Here is a 24,893-nt window from a genome sequence, read left to right as displayed (position 1 = left end):
CCATGTAAGTGGAGTTGGAAGTAGATGATCTTCCAACCTAAGCTATTCTTGCGCATCTGAAGCAGAATTTCTAGTCATTTGATGAGTGCTAAAGAGAAAAGGAATGAAATAATGAAAATGATTGAAAATGTCAATATACTATTTCTGGTACTGTTCTTTAATTTCTGTAAAGACTTACAGCACATAGACCCTAGCAGTTATTTGAAATACATTTGTGTATGTGCTTGAGTGCTCTGCTTATAGAGCGATATTCAACATGCCAAGTTCTAAAGTTCTGCTCCTTGTGAGTTAGTAGTGAATCATTATTTTGCAGTAATACTAGCCAGGATTACAAGCAAAACGTATTGTACTCAGAAGGCATTACTGCACAATTACAATGTGTTCTTATTTCTGAACGTCTTATTCAGGTTCACATACGTCTATTTGTAGGCTTAGAAGAAACTACTAAAGCACTGATGACTTTTGAAAGATTGGATTGTGCAAGCAATGGTGAAAAGCAGCGGATGTCAAGAACTGACTAAAGATCAGTTAGTCTGAAAATCAGTGTGGAACAACTGAGGATAAAGGCAGATGTTATACATAAGTATCATGAACACTCCACTTTGAAGTGCAGCATCAAATACTGTCCAGATCAGACAAAGGACTGGGAGGACTGATTTTAGAACTCTCAGGATGCTGCTAGAAAAGGTAGAAAGCAATGATCTCACATCAGACAATAGCTAGCAAATGAGTGGTTCCTTGTCACTCTTCACAGAATTGCTTTTGTGTTACACAGGAATATTTGTAAAAGGAATCACCTACAACTAGAACCACAAATAAGATAGTATACCTGAGCACATCACACAGAGTAAAACACTTTGCATGAGACAGATCTCTGGGAAGCAAACATTCTACAGGTGAGCTTAACACTGAATCAACTTCTCCCCCACCCCCAACATGCCAATTTAGTACATGGTACTTAGTCTCAAGGAATGTAACTGTGGAACTAAACACAAGAACTCAAATAAAATAGCATGTGCCCTCCAACTGCTGACCAAGAAGTTAGGTCTCCCCTCAGTCTTGTCTCATATTTACCAACACAGTATGGATGTTTCTGATCAAGACATCTTAACTTGACAGTACGGATGTCCTTAAATTCATATATGTAGGTCTCACAGCAAATTCTAAGTGGTAACAGGCAGTACTCTCTCCAAACTAGTTTCCAGCAGTATTCTTTTACTATGCCCACTACTTCCCTTCATTGAGTCACTCTCAAGTTTTCCAGAAAAAAGCAATTGTAGCCTATGTCTTTGGGAAAGCATTATCACATCGCACTGAACACAGCTAGTGCTGTACAGCAGAGTTTTGTTTTGTTTTGTTTTGTTTTTAATGAAGTATTCAGATACATGTGAGTGCATAAACAGAGAACTGAAAGCCCTTAAAACATGTATCATTTTCATTGGTGTGTGTGTCTGTTTGTGTACTGTTGTTTTTTTTAATTCAAAATTTTCAGTTAATTGTTACCTCTGTTTCTTTTTTTACAAATGGGTGAACAGTTCCATAAAAGTGAATGCATCAATCATAATAAGAACCTTGAGTTAGACCTGGTAGCATATAAATACCACTCTAATGGGTCACTTCAAGATTAGCTGTATAGATGGTTGTTAATTCCTGTTAATCTACTAATTACTGTAACCTTAAGGTTGATGGCAAAAAAAACACACCTTGACTTCCATGGAAACCATTACGGAAAAATCCAAGCAGTTTGCAAGTTCTATAATCTACATATTTCTGTATTGTTATTTGCCTGTTCTTTATGAATAGAAAATTAAATTCTTGCTAAATTAATTTCAACTGGACCAGACCTTCAGCCACCTGGAATATATCACTATATTTTGTATGCTAACTGGAGATGGATTTGTCAGCTTTTATACAATAGCCTAGTTGTTTGCTGATTTATATTCTTTAATGGTTAATTTTTTTTTATTATTATTAGAATTCTGGCCTGGAAAAATAACCTAAAGGTAACCTAGAATTCAAATTCTGCAAAATACGCACACACATACACGCAACATTCAAGAATGAATGTATGTATCACAGAATCACAGAACTGCAGGGGTTGGAAGAGACCTCCCGAGATCATCAAATCCACCCCCTGCTAAAGCAGGTTCCCTAGGGTGGGCTGCACAGGAAAGCATTCAGGTGGATTTGAAGTATCTCCAAAGAAGGAGACTCCACAATCTGGGCAGCCAGTTCCAGTGCTCTGTCACACGCACTGGTAAAGAAGTTTGTCCTCAAGTTCATATGGAACTTCCTGTGTTCCATTTGGTGCCCATTGTCCCTTGTCCTGCCACTGTTGAAAATAGCCTGTCTCCATCCACTTGAGTCCCACACTTAAGATATTAATAAGCATTAATACAGTGGAAAGTGATTAATTCAAATTAATACTGTCTATCTTTGGTAACTTCTTCCTGTTTCCCAGAGAAAATCAGTAAGTTTCTATTTCTTTTAGATCATTGCATTAAAAACAATATCAAATATAATGCAAGGTGAAATCCATTCAACTAGCACAACTTATTAACAGGACATTCTGCAAAAGAAAAAAAAAGATTAAAAAAAGGGAAAAAAAAGAAACAAAGGGAAATATTAAATAATTCCAACCTCAAACAAATGTCAAATTTGTATTTGTTCCTATTGTCTCTTCACTTAAAAAAAAAAAAACAAAAATGATATGAATGGAGTAACAATACAATGCTTCATTACTTAATGATTCTCATTAAACAAAGCCTAAAATACAGAAGAGTTTCCATTATCTTAATATGTGCTCCCAAAACATTAAGCTGGGGCAGAAGTAATATTTTTCACAGTAAGTAAAAAGACAGAATCAGAATAAGACAACAGTATTTAACTTTACATTATTTAGTTTGAATGCATTGCAAAAAAAGAAGGGTTTAGCTCTTTATATACTGTTTGTGAAGGAAAATTATATCACAATTAGTTACAATTAGACAAATTAGTTACAATTTTCAAATAGCACACAGCTTAAGGTAGGCCATAGGTTATTTAATCTATTAATATATCATACATTTTCCTTGCCATTCTCCCCATCAGGCTTTCATCTTGTGTAAATGACTGTGTGTTTGTTAGTACAAAACAAGAGCACTTAAAAAAAAATAATGTTTTTAAAAAAACATTAACCAATGGGGAGATTCGAGGCACTGTGATGTACCCTGAAAAGTTTTACTCACTGTATTTCAAACGTGCTTGGTTTTCATTCTAAGGCTTACAGATCCTAATTCTGATTCTTCAATAAGTTGGTTAAGGAAAGCAAATATAAATTGTGTACAAAACTAAATTTTCTTTTTTAAATTGTGTGGCTTGGTGACACAAAGTCTGGGTTTCCTGGAAGAAAACTGTCATATCCCTTCAAGAATAACAGGCAGCAAAGATATGCAAATCCCTTTTAATAATCAAATGTAATTTATTTGAAATTGTACTTATGCATGTGGGCGTACAGCTGAATTATGTACACAAAGGCACCCAACTGAGTCAGGCAGCAGCAACAGATGCTGCAATCTGCTATAACCATGGCACTACAACACAGTTGGAGACAGCATCAATGCAATATTTCGCAAATAATTACTTTTACTTGAATGCTCTTGAATAATTTCAGGGTTATGCTCTGAATGGTACCAGAGATTGATAGCTGAAGATCATTTTCCTCCACAGGTAGCAAATTTGATTAATTTATCTTCCAGCAGCAAACCAAAGCTGCAGTTTATACTGCATGAAATAATTTTCGAAAGCATATATGGCCTGTCAGTATGTGTGGTACCTGCATCACTTTGCCTTTCATTCAGTCTACCTAAGCCCTTCTTGCATGCGAACAACCAGCTCTAAGAAACTGATATAAAATAAACTGCTGAAGAATTATTTTTGCTCAAAATTCCTAGCTTGGTGGGTGCTTCTAGTTTTATATGATTCAGTGAACATAGTGGGAGTGACCCAAGCATGCATTTTATGCAGAGAACAAAATCTGTGCAGATTATTTTCATACCCTGTGTAAACTGATGGGATAAATCTTTTGTTTTTATGACCCTTCTGGACATCAAATGAAACAACTACAGTGTATGATTCCACTCCTAAGTTTCCATACCTGTCTCCTTTTCTTCCTTAAAGAGGAGGTGGCACAAAAGAGAACCTTATTCTGGATCATCTGGATCTGGAGTGGGGTCAGTAATTACTACTATGTTCATTCCTCTCTGAACAGGTGGGATGCAAGTCAGTGAAAGGGAATGATGGACAGACCTTGTCAAAGAAAATTACAGAAACTCTTGCAGGTTCACCAACATCAGAATTGGAGCTGTGCTCCCAGCACACCTGGCAAGCAATCGCCATTCCATCCATGAAGCCTGCCCTATACAGTTTATACTGCATTTTAGGAGCAAAAAAATAACAATTTATAACTATGATCTTGCAAACACAGAACCATTTTAAAGTCAGTGACTAAGTAAAATAAAAATTCAATTAAGAAAACAAACAAAAGGCTGTGGTTGTTTTACCGGTGACCAGTTTTCAGTCCTTCCATCTGTCTGAAACCATTGTCTCTTGCAGGTGAAAGACTTTTATTTCATATCATTTAACAGCGCTATAAGCCACATAATTTAAGTGTGGAGTCACCAAGCATTACCAGACCAGAAAAAGAGCATTTTATACACATCATGATACAAATGACAACATACACTGCAATGCTGCGAAGAATGAGAGCTAGCATGCATATCCTCCTTTCTGCCACTTCCCCCTGCTTATCACTTAGCATCACTGGTCTTTGTACCCAAAGCCTCAGAGGCAGAACTAATAACATGGCTAGTGCTTCCTTTTGGAGAGATGGTCTCTATGGTTGGACCCTTTTTTTTGGTGTTCCCTAACAAAACTGCATATGTAAAATGAGGGAAAAAAAAATCCTAAAATAATATTTTGTTCTGTGCTTTAATAAATCAGGACATACCACTTTAAACCATGATTTAGAGTGTTGAGGCCCTGGCACAGGCTGCTCACAGAAGCTGTGGATGCCCATCCCTGCAGGTGCTCAAGGCCAAGCTGGATGGGGCCCTGGGCAGCCTGATCTGATGGGTGGCAGCCCTGAATATGGTGGAGGATTAGAAATAAGTGATCTTTAAGGTCCCTTTCAACCCAAGATATTCTATGATACTATGATATGGTATCACAAAGAGTTGGCCTGATACAACTGAGGGATAGTTCTAGAAGAGTGGAAAGGAAGGAGATACACAACTGGGGAGATCATGGATGTGTAATACTGACTTACTACAAAAAGAATAAAATATATTCAATAGGTGAAATGGCAACAGCCACCACAGAGTTCCAATGCAAAGTAAGAAGTGGTAGGACTTGCATTTTAACAAGCATTGTTTGATATTTAAATGCAAGGTTGGTGGAGGTAAGACAGAAACAGTAAGAAGCTGACAGGGAAGGAAAAAGGAAATAAACCAGATTAAAAAAAACCTGCAGGTATAATAGGCCTAAGAAAAAGCAAAGGGGTAGAGACTGTGGGCAATGTATAATCTGGGAAGAAAAATAAAAAGCACAAAACTTTGAATAGAGAAATTGCCTCAGTAAGTAAACAGGACTGCAACAAAAAAACACTGTCTCTGATAAAGATATTTCCTACTAAAGGAAAAAATGCTAAATACTGGCTAATCTCTTAAATCCAAGGCTGGATGAGTGTATTGGAACAGAATCCCCACGTGTTTCTATCATCCCCCCAAAAATTGCAGTGAGCTGATACTGCACAAACTTCCCAGCAGATGGCAGTCTTGCATATACATCACTGCAAGTTAAATGCCAATAGTCAAATAAGGGATTTTGTAGCACAACAAAAACGATAGTTTGGATACGAAGCAAAACCAGATGCAATTTTTTCTTCCTTAAAGACATTCTGTGAATTTCCTGACACAAAGTTGATTAGGACCCTACTGAATAATTTGTAATAGAGTGTAATAGAGATCAACTTAATCATGAGTATAGTGTCTATCAAAGAATATTCAGTAAAAACAGTTGAATACAAAGACTATAGATATGTTAAAAATCTCACTCCCGAAACAGGAATATTTTCTTGTGAATTTATAAAAATGGTGTGCACACTAAATTAGAAATTCTATTATCATCCCTCCACTTTGATTTAATCACAGCCCATCCTGTCATCTCCACAAGGAACAAACAATCAGCAAAATAACAACAGAGTTGTTATAGAATCACCCAGATTGGAAAAGATCTTAAAGATTATCGAGTCCAACCACAACCTAGCCATACTACCCTAACTGACAACCCTCCGCTAAATCATGTCCCTGAGCACCACATCCAAACAGTTTTTAAACATATCCAGGGAAGGTGACTCAACAACCTCCCTGGGGAGCCTATTCCAGTGCTTAACGACCCTTTCTGTAAAGAAGTGCTTCCTGATATCCAACCTAAACTTACCCTGGTGCAACTTGAGGCCATTTCCCCTCGTCCTGTCACCTGTCACCAGTGAGAAGAGACCAACCCCACTCTTACTGCAAATCACCTTTCAGATATTGGAAGAGAGCAATAAGGTCTCCTCTCAGTCTCCTCTTCCCCAGACTAAACAGTACCTTCAGCAAAGAAGGCATTAAGCACCTTAGTATTATTCTGATCCTTGGTCACCAAGTTGCCCTTAGCATCCAACAAGGGATGGAGATTCTCCCTAGCCCTCCTCTTGCTGTTGATGTATTTCTAAAAATATTTATTCTTTTCCTTCACCTGAGTGGCCAAGCTCAATTCTAGCTGGGTTTTGGCTTTTCTAATCTTTTCCTTGTAGAGTTTCACTACATACCTGTAGCTTAAGAAGAATTAAGAATAAGCCTGACAAAAACATCTAGAACAATACTACCTCCTCAGCTTTTGATAAAATGATTTTTTCCATTGAAATCATGAGGAAACAGGTTTACTGTTGTGCTACAATAGATTGTGAAAAAATACCAATTTAAGCTTTTAAGAATTTTTCATGTTACTTATCACAAATAAAATGAATGGTCTCTACGTACCTGAAGATGATGCATACACTAAGCTTTGTAAACACAAAGAACTACAAGATTTTATTGGAAATTTAATCATAGAATCATAGAATCACAAGGTTGGAAATGACCTTTAAGATCATCTAGTCCAACCACTGCTACCACAAGCTACTAATGCATATCCTGCAGCTCCTCGTCCAGACACTCTTGAACACTGCCAGGGATGATGACTCCACGACCTCTCTGGGCAGGCCATTCCAGTACTTGACCACTCTCTAAGAGAAGAAGTTTTTCCTCGTGTCTAACCTAAACCTCCTCTGATACAACTTGCAGCCATTTCCCCGGGTCCTGTTTGTTGCCTGGGAGAAGAGGTCAAACCCCTCTTCACCCCAGTCTCCCTTCAGGAAGCTGTAGAGTGCAATGAGGTCTCCACTGAGACTCCTCTTCTCCAGACTAAACAATCCCAGCTCCCTCAGCCACTCCTCATAAGACTTGTGCTCCAGACCCCTCACCAGTTTCGTTGCCCTTCTCTGGACACGTTCCAGGGCCTCAATCTTTCCTGTAGTGAGGGGCCCAAAACTGAACACAGTGCTCAAGGTGTGGCCTCACCAGTGCTGAGTACAGGGGGATGATGACCTCCCTGCTCTTGCTGGCCACACTATTTCCAGTGCAGGCCAGGATGCCGTTGGCCCTCTCAGCCACCTGGGCACACTGTCAGCTCATGTTCAGCTGAGCATCAACCAACACCCCCAGGTCTCTTTCTTCTTCACAATCATCTAGCCACTCATCCCCAAGCCTATAATGTTGCTTGGGGTTGTTGCGGCCAAAGTGCAGGACCCAACACTTTGCCTTGTTGAACCTCATCCCATTCATCTCAGCCCAGCGATCCACCTTATCTAGATCCCTTTATTGGGCCTCCCTACCCTCAGGCAGATCCACACCACCTCCCAACTTGGTGTCATCTGCAAACTCACTGAGGGTGCACTCAATCCCCTCATCTAGGTCATCAATAAATATATTAAACAAGATGGGCCCCAGTGCCAACCCCTGGGGGACACCACTTGAAATGGGTTGCCAGCTGGACTTAACTCCATTAACCACTACCCGTTGGGCATGGCCCTCTAGCCAGTTCCTTACCCAAAGAAGTATCTATTTGTCCAGATCACGGGCAGCCAGTTTCCCCAGAAGAAGCCTATGAGAGACAGTATCAAAGGCTTTGCTGAAGTCTAGGTAGACTACATCAATGGCCCTTCCCTCATCTACCAGACTGGTCACCCAGTCATAGAAGGAGATGAGGTTGGTCAAGCACGATCTGCTTTTCATGAACCCGTGCTGGCTGGGCCTGATCCCCTCGACACCACGCACATGCCGTGCAATCTCACCCGAGATGATTTGCTCCATTACTTTCCCCAGTATCAAGGTCAGGCTAACAGGCCTATAGTTCCCCAGATACTCCTTACGGCCCTTCTTGAAGATGGGAGTCACATGAGCAAGCCTCCAATCCTCCAGGACTCTCCAGTTAACCAGGAGCGCTGATAGATGGCTGAGAGGGGCTCGGCAATCACCCCCACCAGCTCCCTCAGCACCCGAAGGTGTAGCCCATCTGCTCCCATGGACTTGCGACAGTCCAGATGGAGGAGAAGCTCTCTGACTGTCTCCACCTGAATTGCCGGGGGTATATTCTGAGTAGGGTCCCAGACTTCCAGATCAGGGCATAAAATGCCCAGTGGATAATTGGTCTGGCTATCAAAGACAGTTGTGAAGAAGGCATTGAGGACCTCAGCCTTCTCCTTGTCCTCAGTGGCCACATTCCCTGCTGCATCAAGTACAGGATGAGAAATATCCTTGGTTCTTCTTTTCCATTGATATATTTATAAAAGGATTTTTTATTGTCTTTTACTGCAGTGGCCAATCTGAGTTCAAGTTGGGCTTTTGCCTTCCTAACTTCCTCCCTGCATACCTTAGCTACTCCCTTGTAATCCCCCCAAGTAGCCTGCCCCTTCTTCCAGAGGACATAGACTGTCTTTTTCTCCCTGAGTCTCAACAATAGTCCCCAGCTCATCCACACTGGTCATCTTCCCCTGCGGCTCGCCTTGCGGTACTCAGGGACAGCCTGTTCTGGCGCCTTTAAGATTTCCGTCTTGAGAAGCGTCCAGGCTTCCTGGACCTCTTTACACTTGAGAAGCGACTCCTAAGGGACCCATGCTACAAACGCCCTGAACAGATCAAAGTCTGCCTTCTGGAAGTTCAAGAAAGTAAGTTTTACTGGTCACTCTTTTGACTTCTCCAAGAACAGAGAATTCTACAATTCCACGGTCGCTCTGCCCAAGACAGTCCCCAACCTTCACTCCTCCCACCAGTCCTTCTCTGTTAGCGAAAACCAGTCTAGCAGGGCATCACCTTTGCTAGGCTCTCCTATCAGTTGCATAAGGAAGCTCTCTTCCACGCAGTCTAGAAATCTCCTGCATCTCTTTCTATTTATTCCATTGATTTTTGAATGTGCTCTTGTGGAAAATAAAATAATTTTGATTGTATTACCTTCACTGGCATTTGGTTTTTCATTCACTCTAATCTGCTTATAAGCTGTTAATATTTCCATGATTACAATTCACTTACACTGAGGTGAGCTATTTTAGCTATTTGTTGTGCAATAAGAAGCGCTATCTAGTAATCAGCTGAATGACTTATTTTTGTTTTAATCTACACAGAAATAAGCACTTTCTGCTATTGGGGGTGCACAGTTAAGGTTACAATTCCCACCAGAAATTTCCTGCAGACCAAGATGTCAAACAAGAATCTGTTAATCTGTTACTTATGGCCTTCTTTTTTTTTCCACAGAAGAAAAAAAAAGTTTCTTTGGCAATAGGAACAGCTGATAGCCATGATAAAAGAGTATTTTTCTTGTATTCAGTTTTAGTGTTCCTGAAGTCTACACCATGCCAAATGGACATCAAAGCCAGAGACAGGAAATTGTAACTAAAAATGGGATTCACAATCCTAAGCTGCCAAAAAGAAGAGTAAATAATCTCACATGGTGCTTCATGCTACACTGTTTAGACTGCTTCCAATATCTGAGTTAATTCAGGTACCTCTGCAGTGTCAACATACAGTCACAACTGCCCTCTTCTCTAAGTCAATAAATAAACATTGATTATTTCCTTCTTCACATTTGTTCGACAAAACTAGCAAATGTTTTCAGGCTGACATCCTGCATCTGTGACAGAGGTTCTCTTCACACCTTCTTATCTACAGTATGAGTAACCATGAAGAAAAGTGTGCAGAACAGTAAAAACCTAATTATTTCCTGCATATTAGTGCCTTTGCATATTCTGCATGGGCATCTTGTCAAGCAGCAGCTTCCCCAGCTTATGGCAGCTTTCTTCCCATACTCAAAAAAACCCCAAGGCAAGCAAGCAAGCAAACCACCAGAAACAGACGTATGGATTGGAAATGGAAAGAGAAACTAGAAAAAACAATGATGTTTTCACTTGTATTCTTCTCAAATTCAACTAATGTTCTTCTCAAGATTGGAAAAGCATTGATAGCTAAGTAAAACATTATCCTAATGCACTAGATTTCCTTTGCACATCATTTTCTCTAAGCAGGGAAAAAATAGACAACTTAATGGAGACAGCTGTAGCTTTGCTACATGTAGGGACTCAATAGACATCTCTGGGAGCACCTTGCTTTCTAGTGGATAAGCTCCATAACTGGGCAGGAATAACTCTGGAATTTGTATTTTGTGATACAGCAGACACTGATGTTAGACTGGGACAAGAAGGGATGCTTTACTACTCCTGGATTAAAGCAATCTTTCTTTAACACATAAGGACAAGTATTTTCTTGGATTAATTCATCTTACTGCTAGTACACTTGTCTCATGTAGGTAAAAAGCATAATTTTATGTTTAACCTGAATCCACAACTCTTGCATATCCAAAGATAAAGATCAGTAGCTTATCTAGAGCTGCAACTTAAGTTGGAGCTGGTTTTTCTTAGGTTAGAAACTTCACATCCAATGTGTATTTGATTCCTGTTTGAGTTGATAAGCTAACTGGTAGCAACAGGTGGCATCGGAACTGCACAGGAAGAGATTTCACAGGGTTTCATGAAAAGTTTGAACACTTGTTTATTTATTTGGAATAGGAAATTACAAGCAATTTCTGTATCTCTTAGACAATAATATATTTTGATTTTCTAAAATATTAATGTCATAAGAAAAAGAGGATAATAATAAACAGAGATAGGATAATGTTTTCACTTTTATCACACATTTAAGTTCAACTAATCCCATATCTCTAAACTGCAATTCAGATGGGAACAAATTATGAGCAGGGATCTCTTCAGAAATTCTATCAAAAACTTTTTTTTTTCTTAACAAATATACTAATATACTGATATTTTACTTGTATCCTTATTATCAATCAGCAGTTCTTCTAAAAAATCTATTGATTTCCTGTACCAAAGCAGTAGGCAAAGATGGTGATACTACAAATAATTCCTTGAACAAGACTAAGCAAGTAAAACATTTTCACGATATGTACGGAATTGTTCAGCTTGTGCATACATAACATATGCTTTCAAAAGCATATAATATATTTCTCTAGAAGAAGTACATCAAATTCAGATAGACATTTTTTATACAGATAACATCAAATGTAATATTTGCAAGTTCCCAATGTAGTATATACTTTTGTTATCAAGAATCATGGAAAAAAATATATATATATTTAAATCTGTACTTAATACTGTATACTGTAAAAAATGTTGCTCAGCTTATTTTCTAATACCTGTTTTATTTTGCAGACAATGACATTTTTTCTTTTCCAATACTGGAAAGGGTAACTTAGCATATAGTGGAACATTTGGAAAATAATAGGACATACCTTGTTTAGCTTTACAAAATATTCTAGTCCAGCTTCCAAGGGATTAGTGTCACAGTTCATCTGTTAAAAAGAAAAAAAACAAAAGCTACCTCTACATGGTGGTCTACAGCAGGTTTTGCCTTAAATAAATAAATAAATAAATAAATAAATACTATATGCATCTTTCTATTTATTCCTGAGTCAATGTCATCTACATTGCTTATGTGCAACATCCATCTGAATATACTGTAAGCTTCCTAAATACATGATTTCAAGCAGTATATCATATTATCCTTAACATAAAGTGCGGATACCTAAATCATACATTAAGCTTCAATGTGCGAAGTAAATACACATTTCAATCAGAAATGAGACTTTTTCTCAAAGCACAATGGAACCTGTAGAATAACTGGGTTATAAAAATAAACTGTAACACACTAGAATGCATCAGCGAGAGGCAAAAATAAAACACAATGCCAGGTTTTCTTACTGCCTTCTTACTGAGTAAAGAGGGGATGATGGTTTGTTGGGCAGCATTACAAGCAAGAATGAAGATAATTATCAGTGAACAAAGCAAAAGTATTCCCAAATGCCCAAAATTTTACCTTCCTCGTTTCTTTCCTTTCCAAAGGAATTAGGAAACAAAATCAGGTAAGCAGAATTTTACTGTTTTTTCCCTAATTCTCTAGCTCTACTCTCCTGAGTATTTCTTTACTGTGGGTAAGTGAATTCACTTGAAATAAACTAATGTGAAATGAGTAAGTTCCAAATACATGATAAAGCAAGAATAACTGGCCTCTCATAACTTAATTACTACAAAAATAAAACATATTCAGAACCCATCTGCCAAATCTTTGATTTCAAAAGACTAAACTCAGCAAAACCATTATAATTTTGTTATACACAAGAGGCAAAAGTATCAGTGAATCAACACAAGTGTCTCTCTGCCAGCAGCGCAATGGAGTACAGTAGTTATTTTTTCATTTAGAAAAGACACTGTTCAGAATTACAATACTTTCAGCTCAAAATAGATTTATTTTCATTCTAAACTTAGAAACTGGAACAAAAACCAATTACTATCTTTGTTAATTCAGACTAAAAGCTGTATAGACACAGTGAAATAAAGAAACAGAAAGAAGAATAAAAAAGTTTTACTTCCTGACCTCTGCCCCCCAGGCTCGGAAACCCTTTTCTAGTCTTAAAGCATTCAGAGCATATGTTCCAAAGTTGTCAATTCCCTCTTTTTGGCCAGCATCCATGATTGCATTGTAAAGAGCTACAGAGTCTTCTTTTCTATGATACAGTTCCCATCCCAATTCACCTGTTTGACAAACAAGATTAGCATTTCCATCAACTCAATACTGAAACAATCCTGGTAAATGCATTCTGTTCGTTGGTAAAAAGTGAGGAGCAACACTGTGTTAATTCATGTTTATAGGATCAATTCTGCTATCATACAGAAAGTCAAATTTCCTGCAAGTACCACAAGAGGATTCATGCCCCAGATCTTAAGCAGCGGTAATATTATTCTAATTTAAACTGTTAACTGATATCTAAGTGGGGGAAAAAAGGACCAAGAAAATTGGTAAGAAAAGATCAGGCAACGAAGTCGCACTTAGGGATGAAGCTTAAGACATTATAAGCAGATGATGAATCGGCAAGTGAACAGCACATGTAACAGTGTAAATAAGCAAAATGTGAACATGTTATTTCATACTTTGCACACTAGAAAGACAATATGAATTTCAGTGATTTCAGCTGCTTCAGAATGCTCTGAATTCATTCTATTGCAATAGAGATTAACATTAAAAAAAAAAAAAAGTAACTCAGAAAAGCAAATATTCCAAATTTCAGTGTTACATTTTAAAAGCACTTGGCAAAAAATATATGGTAATCCAAAACCAATTCCTGACGTTGGTTTTGCAGCAAATACCACAGAGGTTATCAGAACTGCCCTTTTGTTCTGTAAAATAAATATTTACACCACAGGGTATTCTAGAGAAGAGGATCTTGGAAAATTTGGAACCGACCGTGACCAGATCGCATCTGAAAAATCAATGCACTAGGTTTCCTCACACATAAAGAAAAGGGTAGTGAACCTACTTAAGAACACACAGTTAGATTTATTATTCAATGTACTTTTGATTATACTAATTTTATTATTTTTTGCCTCTTAAAGAGTCTTTCTTCTCTATCACTTACCTGTGTATGATATCCTTATGGCAGTAACAGCAATATCGGAGAGTTTCAAATGTCTAGACTGGAGAAATTTAAATGAACCATCACTCAGATCCTCAGCTGTCAATTTCTGGAGGACCTGTCGCGCATATGGACCTGCTACACCAAGTACTCCCATCTCATCTGTCATGTTTTCTATTTCAACTTTGTATCCACCTCTTACTACCTCCTCTTCTATCCATCTGCATGAAAAGCACAACAATGATGTTTACGTTATGTATCAAAATATAATTGATCCATATCAAGATTAAAAATGAATAGTTTTTGTCTAACTGCTCAATTTCTGGTGAGATAACTGGTAAAAGAACACAGGTGTCTGTAGTACAGTGAAGAAAGTGAGAGAGTTTAGATAGACTGAATGCTATCCCACAGAATATTTCACAGAATCCCAGAATGGCTGAGGTTGGTAAAGAACTCTGGGTCTATCTGCTGCAATCCCTGCCCAAACAGAGTCACCCAGAGCAGAGTGCCCAGAACAATGACCAGTGGCTCCTAAAGATCTCCAAGGAGAACATTCTACGGGCAACCTTCCTATCACAGAATCACAGAATTGTAGGGGTTGGAAGGGACCTCTAGAGATCATTGAGACCAACCCCCCTGCCAAAGCAGGTTCCCTACACCAGGCCGCACAGGTAGGCGTCCAGGCGAGACTTGAATATCTCCAGAGAAGGAGACTCCACAACCTCCCTGGGCAGCCTGTTCCAGTGCTCCGTCACCCTCACCGTGAAGAAGTTCTTACGCACATTCATGCGAATCTTCCTGTGCTGCAGCTTATGTCCGTTTCCCCTTGTCCTGTCTCCACGTACCACTGAAAAGAGACTGGCCTCACCATTATGGCCGCCACACCTCAGGTATTTATAAACCTGGATCAGGTCCCCTCTCAGTCTTCTTTTCTCAAAACGAAATAGACCCAGTTCACTTAGCCTTTCTTCACAGAGGAGATGCTCCAGGCCCTTCACCATCTTTGTGGCCCTCCGCTGGACTCTTTCCAAGAGATCCCTGTCTTTTTTGTACTGGGGAGCCCAGAACTGGACACAGTGCTCCAGATGAGGCCTTACCAGGGCAGAGTAGAGGGGGAGGATCACCTCCCTCGACCTGCTGGACACGCTCTTTTTAATGTACCCCAGAATGCCATTGGCCTTCTTGGCCACGAGGGCACACTGCTGGCTCATGGCCAACCTGTCGTCCACCAGGACGCCCAGGTCCCTCTCTGCAGAGCTCCTCTCCAGTAGCTCATCCCCCAGCCTGTATTGGTGCATGCAATTATTCCTCCCTAGGTGTAAGACCCTACACTTGCTTTTGTTGAACCTCATCTGGTTTCTTACTGCCCAGCTCTCCAGCCTGTCCAGGTCTCGCTGAATGGCAGCACAGCCTTCAGGCGTGTCAGCCAATCCTCCCAACTTCGTATCATCAGCAAACTTGCTGAGGGTGGCCACTATCCCCTCATCAAGGTCATTAATGAAGATGTTGAACAAGACCGGAACCAGCACAGACCCCTGGGGGACACTGCTGGTTACAGGTCTCCAGCCAGACTCTGCACCACCAACAACAACCCTCTGCGCTCTGCCAGTCAGCCAGTTCTCAACCTACCTCACTGCCCACTCGTCTATCCCACATTTCCTCAGCTTTGTTATAAGGATGTCGTGGGTATCAAATGCCTTTCTAAAATCAAGGTAGACTACATCTACTGCTCTTCCCCCATCTACCCAGCCAGTGACAACATCATAGAAGGCCACCAGGTTGGTCGAGCACGACCTACCTCCCCTTGGTGAACCCATACTGACTACTCCTGATAACCTCCTTTTTTCCCAGTTGTCTGGAGATGGTATCCAGCACAAGCTGTTCCATCACCTTTCCAGAGACAAAGGTGAGGCTGACAGGCCTATAATTACCCGGATCTTCCTTCTTGCCCTTTTTGAAGACCGGAATGACGTTGGCTATCCTCCAGTCTTCAGGGACCTCCCCTGTTATCCAGGACCTCTCAAAAATGATGGAGAGCAGTTCGGCAATGACCTCCGCCAGCTCCCTCAGCACACGTGGATGCTAAGTACTAAGGTCCCATGGACTTGTGGACCTTAGTATTGCCTAGGCGCTCACGCACATCCTCTTTCCTGACTAAAGGGAAGACTCCCATTCCCCAGACCCTCTCACTAACCTCCAGGGTGTGGGAAACCTGAGGGAGAGCCTTTTCACTGAAGACGGAAGTAAAGAGGGTATTCAGTATCTCTGCCTTCTCAGCATCCCCTGTTACCAGAACCCCCCCCCTCACTTAGTAAGGGGCCCACATTCTCTCTAGTTTTCCTTTTGCTGTCCTATTGTTCTGTCAGCAACATAGTAAAGTAACTGCTGTTCCCTGATGTTCAGACAGAACCTCCTGTGTTCCAATATGCATCCACTGTCCCTTGTACTGACACAGCACCACTAAAAACACCATGGTTCTGTCCTCTTCGCATCTTCTCTTGAAATATTTATATACACATTGCTAAGTTTCCCTGTAAGCCTTCTCACATCCAGGCTGAACAATCCCATCTCACTCAGCATTCCCACCTAGGAGAGAAACTTCAAGTCCCTTCATCAAGTTAATGGCCCTTTACTGAATTCTGTCCAACATAACTGTTTCTCTCTTCTACTGGAGAGCCCAGAACTAGTCACACTATTCCATATATGGCCCCACCAGTGCTGAAGGGAAGGACCACCTCCTTCAACCAGGCTGTGATACCATTGCCCAGGATATGCTAGCTTTCTTAGCTGCAAGGCTCATGTTCAACCTGGTGCCCACCTGGATCCTGAGATCCTTTTCTGCCAATCTAATTTCTTCCTAGGTGGCCTCCAGCATCTTGTTGAAATTCATGAGATTCCTCTCAGCCCATTTGCTTAGCCTGTTGAGGTCTCTCTGGTTGGCACCCCAATCTCCTGGCAAATCACTTACTCCTACCAGTTTTGCGTCCTCTGCAAACCTGCTGAGGGTGCACTCTGCCCTATCATTCAAATCACTAATGAAGATGTTTTATATGGGACTGGACCCTGCACTAACCCTGGGACACACCGCTAGTTACGTGCCAGATAGACTGCACCACTGAACAGTGGGCTCTTGTCTCCGCCATTCAGCCAGTTTTCAATCTACCTCGCTGTCTGTCCATGTTCATACATCAACAGCTTGTCTACAAGGATCTTGTGGGTGACAGTGTCAAACTTCATACTGAAAATCAGGTGGACAAGACCTACTGCTCTACTCTCACCTGCCAACCTAATCATTTCATCATAGGAACATATCAGTTTGATCAAGCATGACTTCTTGGCAAATCCATACTGACTGGTAAGAGAAAGAAGTGATATCCTAAGACTGAACAGAGACCTGCCTTTGGATTCAGAAGGTATTAATAAAATCTCAGCATATAAAAGGAATAAGCATCAAACGAAATGAACATCAGGAACCTCTACATAAGTTTCTGTGCTAACATAAATGTGCAAATGTTATTGTTGCGTTTAAAGTACTGGCAGCAAGTTTAACTTGCAGTTTTGCTCTAATTAAAAACTAAATCTGTGTAAATCTTTCAGAAAGATCACAAAGTAAATGAAAAGGGTATACTGAAAATCTTACAAATTATTGTTTTGTTAAACAGTGTTTAAAGATCTCAGCCCAAAGGAGTACCAAAAAGCATTGCAGAATTTTTTTAAAGTAAATACATTAGGCCTGTCCTTTTTTACAAGCATGGGTTTGTTATGAAAGTGCATTATGTATCATGTGTAAGGGTAGCAAATTTCACCTTCTATCTTATTGATTCACTTTGAAGAACTGATTTGTCAGAAATTACAGGTAAGAAAAAATCTTTTTTTTTTTTTTTTATTATGTGTGTACAGCCACTAATAACACTACAAGCATGTATCTTATTGAAAAAAGTCCAATGCATCTTATTGAAAAAAAGTGAAATAGAGTCAACCTACAACTGCTTCTACCTACTTTCTTTCACTTCACTTTGTGGCCCCAGAGTCCAAAGCAGAAAACATTATCACCATATCAGAAAGAATACTAGTCATCTCTATTAGGCAGGTCAGTGCCTCTGGGGTCGTGCATGTTAAAAGTCAGTTCTCTTTTTTACGTAAGAGAAAACACTGGAAAGGAACAACCATGCTGTGTTCCATCGTACAGTGCCAAATACAAATATGTTCAATAACAAAACAAGAACTACTTAGATTAAAGTATATTACATAACTGTCAGTAAATTATCCACCTTTCACACCAACATTAAACCCAATATTCAACTGCTTATATTTCAGGATTCAGTTAAACCAAGTTTCTAAGAAACCAAGATCAATGAATAAGTAGAATTATCTTGAAACTAGTGAAATGGTTATTGAATAATCATTAAGAATTTGACACTTATTAAAAAGTTTTCTACATTAATGTGACTGTATGGCATTATGTACTTACAATATCAAAAATAAGTTTACCTCAGATCATGAAGTTCTGATCCTGAGCCTGTTACAAGCATAAATTCACCCGGATACAATTGAGACACTGTTAGCTCAGCATAAACTTTTCCTCTGGGTGTCAACATGTGACTTATATTTGTGGAACCAACCTACAGAGTACAATTTCTAGTTAGTAAGGATGCAAAGTAAAACCTCTAAATTCTTAATCATTATTAAATATGTGGAAATACGGTATTTACTTAATAACTTTTTATGCTTGTTCTGCTTTGACTTAACAGGAGAGAATCAGCCATGCTTAACATTTACAGGCGAAATTCCACATCTTTTTCATAGAAATCAGATAAACAAAGATCTTCGTAAATATTTTCTGGTTGTGTATTAGAAGTTACCAAGAGTGCATTTAAATGCAAACAGATCCAATGAATTTCAGTTTGTTTGCTGATCATCAGAATTAAAAACAAAACTTTTGTATAGAATATTGATGTAAATTTTCTTTTTCAATCATGTGAATAACATTTGTGAAACCCAAAAGGATGACATATCCTTTGTCTCTTAATTTAAAGAAAAAAAAAACATTGAGTTTGCTTATGTTTTTGTGCCCTCATGCGTTCACCTTTTTCATAATCTATCTGGTTCCCTGCCATGAATCTACATCACTGTTCATCTGGATCAGATTCTGTATATAAATGTTTTTCCTAAAAGCAAAATTTCAACAGGAATTTAGCTATGACCGTAACTCATATGTGTGTTCATACAGACACCATCTATACAAATGAAAATTTAAATCTGCCAGAGCCATTGCTCTTGTCTGACTCCAGAGAAAGAATTTTCTCTCTCTTCTTTCGTTCTGCTTTCATAAGAACTTTATCAATCAACCAGACAGTACCTAGATTCTAGTCTTCTGAACAAAAAAAGTAAAAATATTGCAGATACTGGCATTCTTTTTCAACATCATACTACATGAGTATAGTCACCAGCACATTACAGGTACGCAGTTGCACTTTCACAGTCTGATGCTAGTCACATTCAATCTAGTTTTGGTACAAGTATTCTCTGGTAACTTCACTTTACTTCATGACACAGACAAGCATGAATTATCATGACAGCTTAAACAATCAACTCTTGTGAAAGCTAGATTTCTAAGTGCACTCATACGCTGTTTGCTTTGTTTTGCTCTCTTTCCCCTCAGCAACTCTTCTAAACCCTATGGAAACTATTCACTTTTGTCTTCATAATTTCCCATTTAATGTTGCTTTAACTTCAAAACATAAATACATTCAGCAAGTGTTAGCAACGCCAGCTGATGATAGTCACATTGCCTCTACACAAAGCTGGAGAGAAGATATTTGATCTATTTAATACAGTAAAATATATGACTATATGGCAGTTTAGGATCATCCTCTCTCTCAAATTTATGGGACATCTTTCTTGTGTACAGGCTTCATGTCCAGCTGGCTCTGAGCTCTCAGAAGGCTTCTACCTTTGTGACTATAGTTTCCGTGTACTTAATGCTTTCCCCCGTGTCTCCTTCTTCTGCTGTCTAAAGTAGATAAAAATCATAATCTATAGAAAAAAAAAAAAAAAAAAAAAGAAATTGCATCCTGGAATAACAGAACCATAGAGCTGTAGCACTTCAGAAAAGAACAGGACATATCTTTTGACCCAAATCACTGAGTCGTAGAGTTGCTGACATAAGAAGGGATCTCATATACCACTGACTGGTGCTGTATCTCTGCACTCTGCAGTTAGACACTAGAGGAGAATGGCTGACAAAGCAGGAAGACAAAAGGGACTGAAGGAGTACTACCATGAACTGAAGACCAATAATAAGAAACCTGAGTTAGTTTGCCAATGTGCCATCTTTTGTATTCTGAGAATCCGTGAGCAGATTCAAAATTGTGAAGGAAGGACAGATAGGAGTTTGAAAGCTGAACATCTTGAATATTTGCAACCCTGCCTGCTGTAGGCAGCCAGATATAAAACAGTCATTATGAGGTGTGTGGAAAACAAGCATGAGATACATTTAAAAGCAAAACAAAATGTTCACTTGGAGATTCAGAAAAAATACAAAATCCAGCAATGGTCTGGCAAGAACACATTCCATTGCTATCCTCTGCTACCTGAAGCTGCATCTTAGGCAAGCAGCTTCCAAGTTATTCATCTATTATTGTAAATTAAGTCCAGGTCTTCGTTAGATCAGGATTTGAAACACAGAACTTTCTGTCTGAATTGAGAAAATACTTTTTTAATGTGAGGGTGACAAAGCACTGGAATGGACTGCCCAGAAAGGTTTTGGAGTCTCCATCCTTAGAGATATTCAAAACCTATCTGGACACAGTCCTGGGCAATCAGCTCTAGGTGACCTCCTTTAGAAGATGTTTGGACAAGATGACAAGAATGGGATCTCTTATAACATCAACAACTCTGCCACTCAATAACTTGTGTCAGAAGGTATATCTTAAAGCTACTACAGTACAAACTCCACTGTTCCTGCTCCTAACACTGGAATTTCTTCAAAGTACTTGAGTGCTTGGTATGTGAAAGATATTATGACAATATTATGCCACATTTTCCACTTCTGAAACACATCCTGTTTGTCTAAATGTTATATTAAAATGGGTATCACCATCCCATTTACCTTTGGAACAACATTTGCAAACAGATGATCCAGCAGCTTAACAGAATCAGTGCCTTTCACTTTAAACTTGCCAAATGGTGACAGGTCAATCACACCAACTTTTTCCATAACCTGTTTATACTCACGGCCCACTGGGTCAAACCAATTGGTGCGCCGAAAACTGGGTCTGAAACAGAGCATTTATACACTTAACAGAATCTAGCCATTTTGTATTCTTTGCAACAAAATGTAGTTAGTCTTCAGTTTGTTCAGTTTAATGAGAGATAGACATTCCTATCCTACATTGTAGGTATGTATTTGTTTAATATGTATAATGTATTCCTCCATTGTAGGTAGCTTACCCAATATTTTGCTTGGTCTAACATAGCTTCATCATTTAATCCTTTAACAGCAGAGAAAGATATGTGTTGATATTTTATCAACCACTTTGTAGAATAAACTGTGAACTGATCAAGCATTGGAAGAACGTATTAGTCTGTCATGTGTAAATGTACAGGAAAAAAAAAAAATCAACCTAGTAGGCATCTTTTAGCTGAAACAAGTGATAAATGTACATTTGCCTTTAAGTTATCTGGCCCTTGCTGACAATTTATCAGACAAAAACAAAAGCAAACAAAATCTTTAATTTACTTGTATCCAGTCTCATCTCCAGGTTTGTAGAACCAATGAGGTTGTTCCCATCCGGCATGGAAGCCCATTGAACATTTTGTTTTCAGCAAATCATACAGCCCACTAGTCCTCTCTGTTGGTCTCCCAGCAAATCTTTCTTCTTTAGGGTAAATAACTAGGGAAGAAAGAAAAAAACTCTACATCACAGGACAAAATATATAAAAATGTGTATGTAAACAGAAATCTAGAGGCAGGCTTTGATTTTCAGAATATAAGTACAATTAAAAATATTTTCTTACTAATGTTATTAAAACCATAAGATTCTCTTGCTTTGGCTGCTGTGTATTCTGTAGTGGTCCACTTCCCGTAGCGATTAGGATCTAATTCTATCAGGTCAAACGGAGGTTCCCCTTCAAGGATCCAGTCACTCAGGTACTTTCCTATGCCACCAGCATGTATAATTCCATACCTTTAAAAAAACACAAAGAGTCCTGCAGTGCCAAAACTTTTTTTTTTTTTTTTTTTTCTCTCTCCAGACAACACTAGCACATGAGACTAGTATATATCCCCTCATTCTTCCTTTTTGTTGTTTGTTCCATTTTGTCTTGTTTTCCAAGATTACATTCTTTACGGACAGATACTTCTACTGCACCATCTGTAGCAAAACTACACTGATGTATGGCAGTTGTGGTGCTTAAGAATATAGAAAATTATTTCTTTATCTGAAGTTCAGAATATAATAGTCTCTCCCAGGAATGTTAACATTTAACACTAAATAAAGTTCTCAATTAAATGATACCCTTTCTAGCCATAAAATACATCTTTTAGAATCAAATTTGATTAAACCAGACTCAGAATTGAAAACCAGACTAGCAAATTCTAACAGCTATGGTGAACATTTACATTACAGAGACAACAACAGCAGCAAAAGTTAAGAGATAATATTATCAAGACAGTCTTAAATAAATTGAAATAATAGTAATACCTATTACATTGCTCCACAGTAAATCATAGAATTTTGGGAAACTGGGGATAAAGCTAGAAGACTTTGAGTGGTAACTGAACTGAGAGCTGTCTTTTCTTACTTGATTTGCCCTTTCCATACTCCAGAACTACAAAGACAAATGGTTCCAGAAAATTTCTGTTAAAGACATACACATGTAGGAATTTTCTTCTACCAGTGTGTAGCAAAAGCCCTTCCTGCTCCTATCTAGTAAGTGTGTGAAACATCAGGACATAGAGTTATTTTGTTAAAAACTTTCCCATGTCTCAGAAAGTGCCCTATGCTCCTTGTGTATAGACAGCCAATGAAAACAAATTCTTAAGTTATTTATGGAATGCTCCAATGAGTAGAACGGGAAAAATCTTGAAGAAATAGCAAACCTGTGCAAAACCAACATAAAATTAGCATGCAACAATTCACAGAGTCACACTGAATAGTGAAGCTAAAATAAACCTGAACTGCCACTCATAAATGTTGCATTCTGAATTCTATGTCCTGCATTAAAAAGATAAGGATGTTCTGGGGGGAAAAAAGAAAAAAAAAAAAAAAAAGATCCTATTGCATATGCATAAGAAGACTTAGTCCTGTCACTTAGTCCTGGCACTTTCTAGCTGTAGAATGCCTGACCTCATAGTCTCCTCGAGATTACTTTGACAGAGTACTGTTGTTGTTATAGGGATGTGTTTTGTTTGTTTGTTTGTTTCAATAAAACAAATATCAAGCAGTTGAATACATGAACATACTCCTTTAGCATGTTCATCAGAAATCTTCAGATTCACAGCACAAGTTCATATCACACAGCTGATACGGTAAGGATGACAGCTTGTAAATAGCCACTCTCTAAGTACTGCTGAATAGCTAGACAATTCTGCTCTTGATTTAGTTAGCCAGCTGCTAGATATTCATGGATTTCAGTTTTGTAAACACAGCTCCAGAAGGAGTTATGGCCATCTCAAGTTTCCCTGCATCATTCACTGCAGCCAGAAGCAGGGGAAATGCAGCACAGAGCACACTATGGATGGCACAACTCAAATGCAGTGAAACTTTTTTATCTTCAGCTAATGACTGCTGAGATAATGGCACAGTACTTCCATGTGCAAGACAGTCCAGGTAGCAGCCCTGCAATGTGGAGTTGCTACGACAGGTACAAATCTGCACCTGGGCTGACTGGTTTCGGCATTCTGCAGAGCTTTCCACCGTTGAGCACATATAGCCCACTATCTACAGCGCTCCCAGCAGAGTATACACCATCAGTGATGTTAAATTATCCAGTGTCCAAACCCCTCATCAACTCAGATAACGAGAGCTGACTGTATTAATAAATCTTTGTTCTGCTTTAGTTTGCAGTGATGGCATAGTGTATCTGTAAAGACTGGTACAGCTTAGGAGTTCCAGTCTTCGTATGGAGAGTTAGAGAAACCTGCCTTAGAGAACACAACATGCCATTCTGTTTTCTTTTCTTTCAGTTCCTACCAATGATACTCTGCTCCACGCAGTCTTCTCCACCATCTATGTCATATGTGCCTGTGATCCCTTCTCTCTGATTTTTGAAGTTTTTCATTCCAGTCACTCTTCCTAGGAAATCCAAGTCACTTTTCTAATTACTTCATCCCAGGTTCAGCCATTTTTCTACCCTGAATATTTCTTTTTCTGCAGGAAAACTCCTACTCAGTCTCTGGCTGTACAACAGAACTGGACAGAATTTGAGAAGATCAAGTGAGTCTCTATTAAATATGCATTAGCCATAATTTTTATAAAGGCTAGTGAATCATCCTCATCTATAGACTTTTTGAAGAATGGCACAAAGATATATCTTCTAGGAGAAAGGTCACTGCTGCCAAAATGAATGTGAAGTTCATTCTCAGCAAATAGGAACACTGGAGCTTTTTGAGAGGAAGACTTCGACCAAAAAAGCTTAACATGGCAAAACAACATCCCTTAGAATATACTCATTCTTTTGAGTAGTTATACTGCCTTGATGCCAATTTCCCTGAATAGAATGCTAGCCTCTTGTTAAAAATTTCAAAGCTATAAATAACTGAAAACAGTTGGGAAGCATTGAGCAACCGTAATAAT

The 24,893-nt window shown here is 39.0% G+C and overlaps 1 protein-coding gene across 2 annotated transcripts in view; it reads right to left on the bottom strand.

Moving 5' to 3' along the window:
* The window catches only part of DMGDH (dimethylglycine dehydrogenase), a 51,026-nt gene that overhangs the window by 4,637 nt on the left and 21,496 nt on the right, over positions 1-24,893 (bottom strand). For both annotated transcript variants that reach the window (XM_085213672.1, XM_085213673.1), the window contains 7 exons: positions 22,114-22,283; positions 21,836-21,989; positions 21,206-21,371; positions 18,586-18,716; positions 14,098-14,315; positions 13,059-13,216; positions 11,917-11,976 (listed from right to left, as the gene is read on the bottom strand). In XM_085213672.1, the coding sequence (XP_085069798.1) occupies positions 11,917-11,976; positions 13,059-13,216; positions 14,098-14,315; positions 18,586-18,716; positions 21,206-21,371; positions 21,836-21,989; positions 22,114-22,283 (1,057 nt within the window). The remainder of the gene's footprint in view (positions 1-11,916; positions 11,977-13,058; positions 13,217-14,097; positions 14,316-18,585; positions 18,717-21,205; positions 21,372-21,835; positions 21,990-22,113; positions 22,284-24,893) is intronic.

This window comes from Meleagris gallopavo, chromosome Z (genome assembly GCF_905368555.1).
Source record: "Meleagris gallopavo chromosome Z, MGAL_WU_HG_1.1, whole genome shotgun sequence".
NCBI lineage: Eukaryota > Metazoa > Chordata > Aves > Galliformes > Phasianidae > Meleagris > Meleagris gallopavo.
This window is presented reverse-complemented; position numbering and strand designations above follow the sequence as displayed.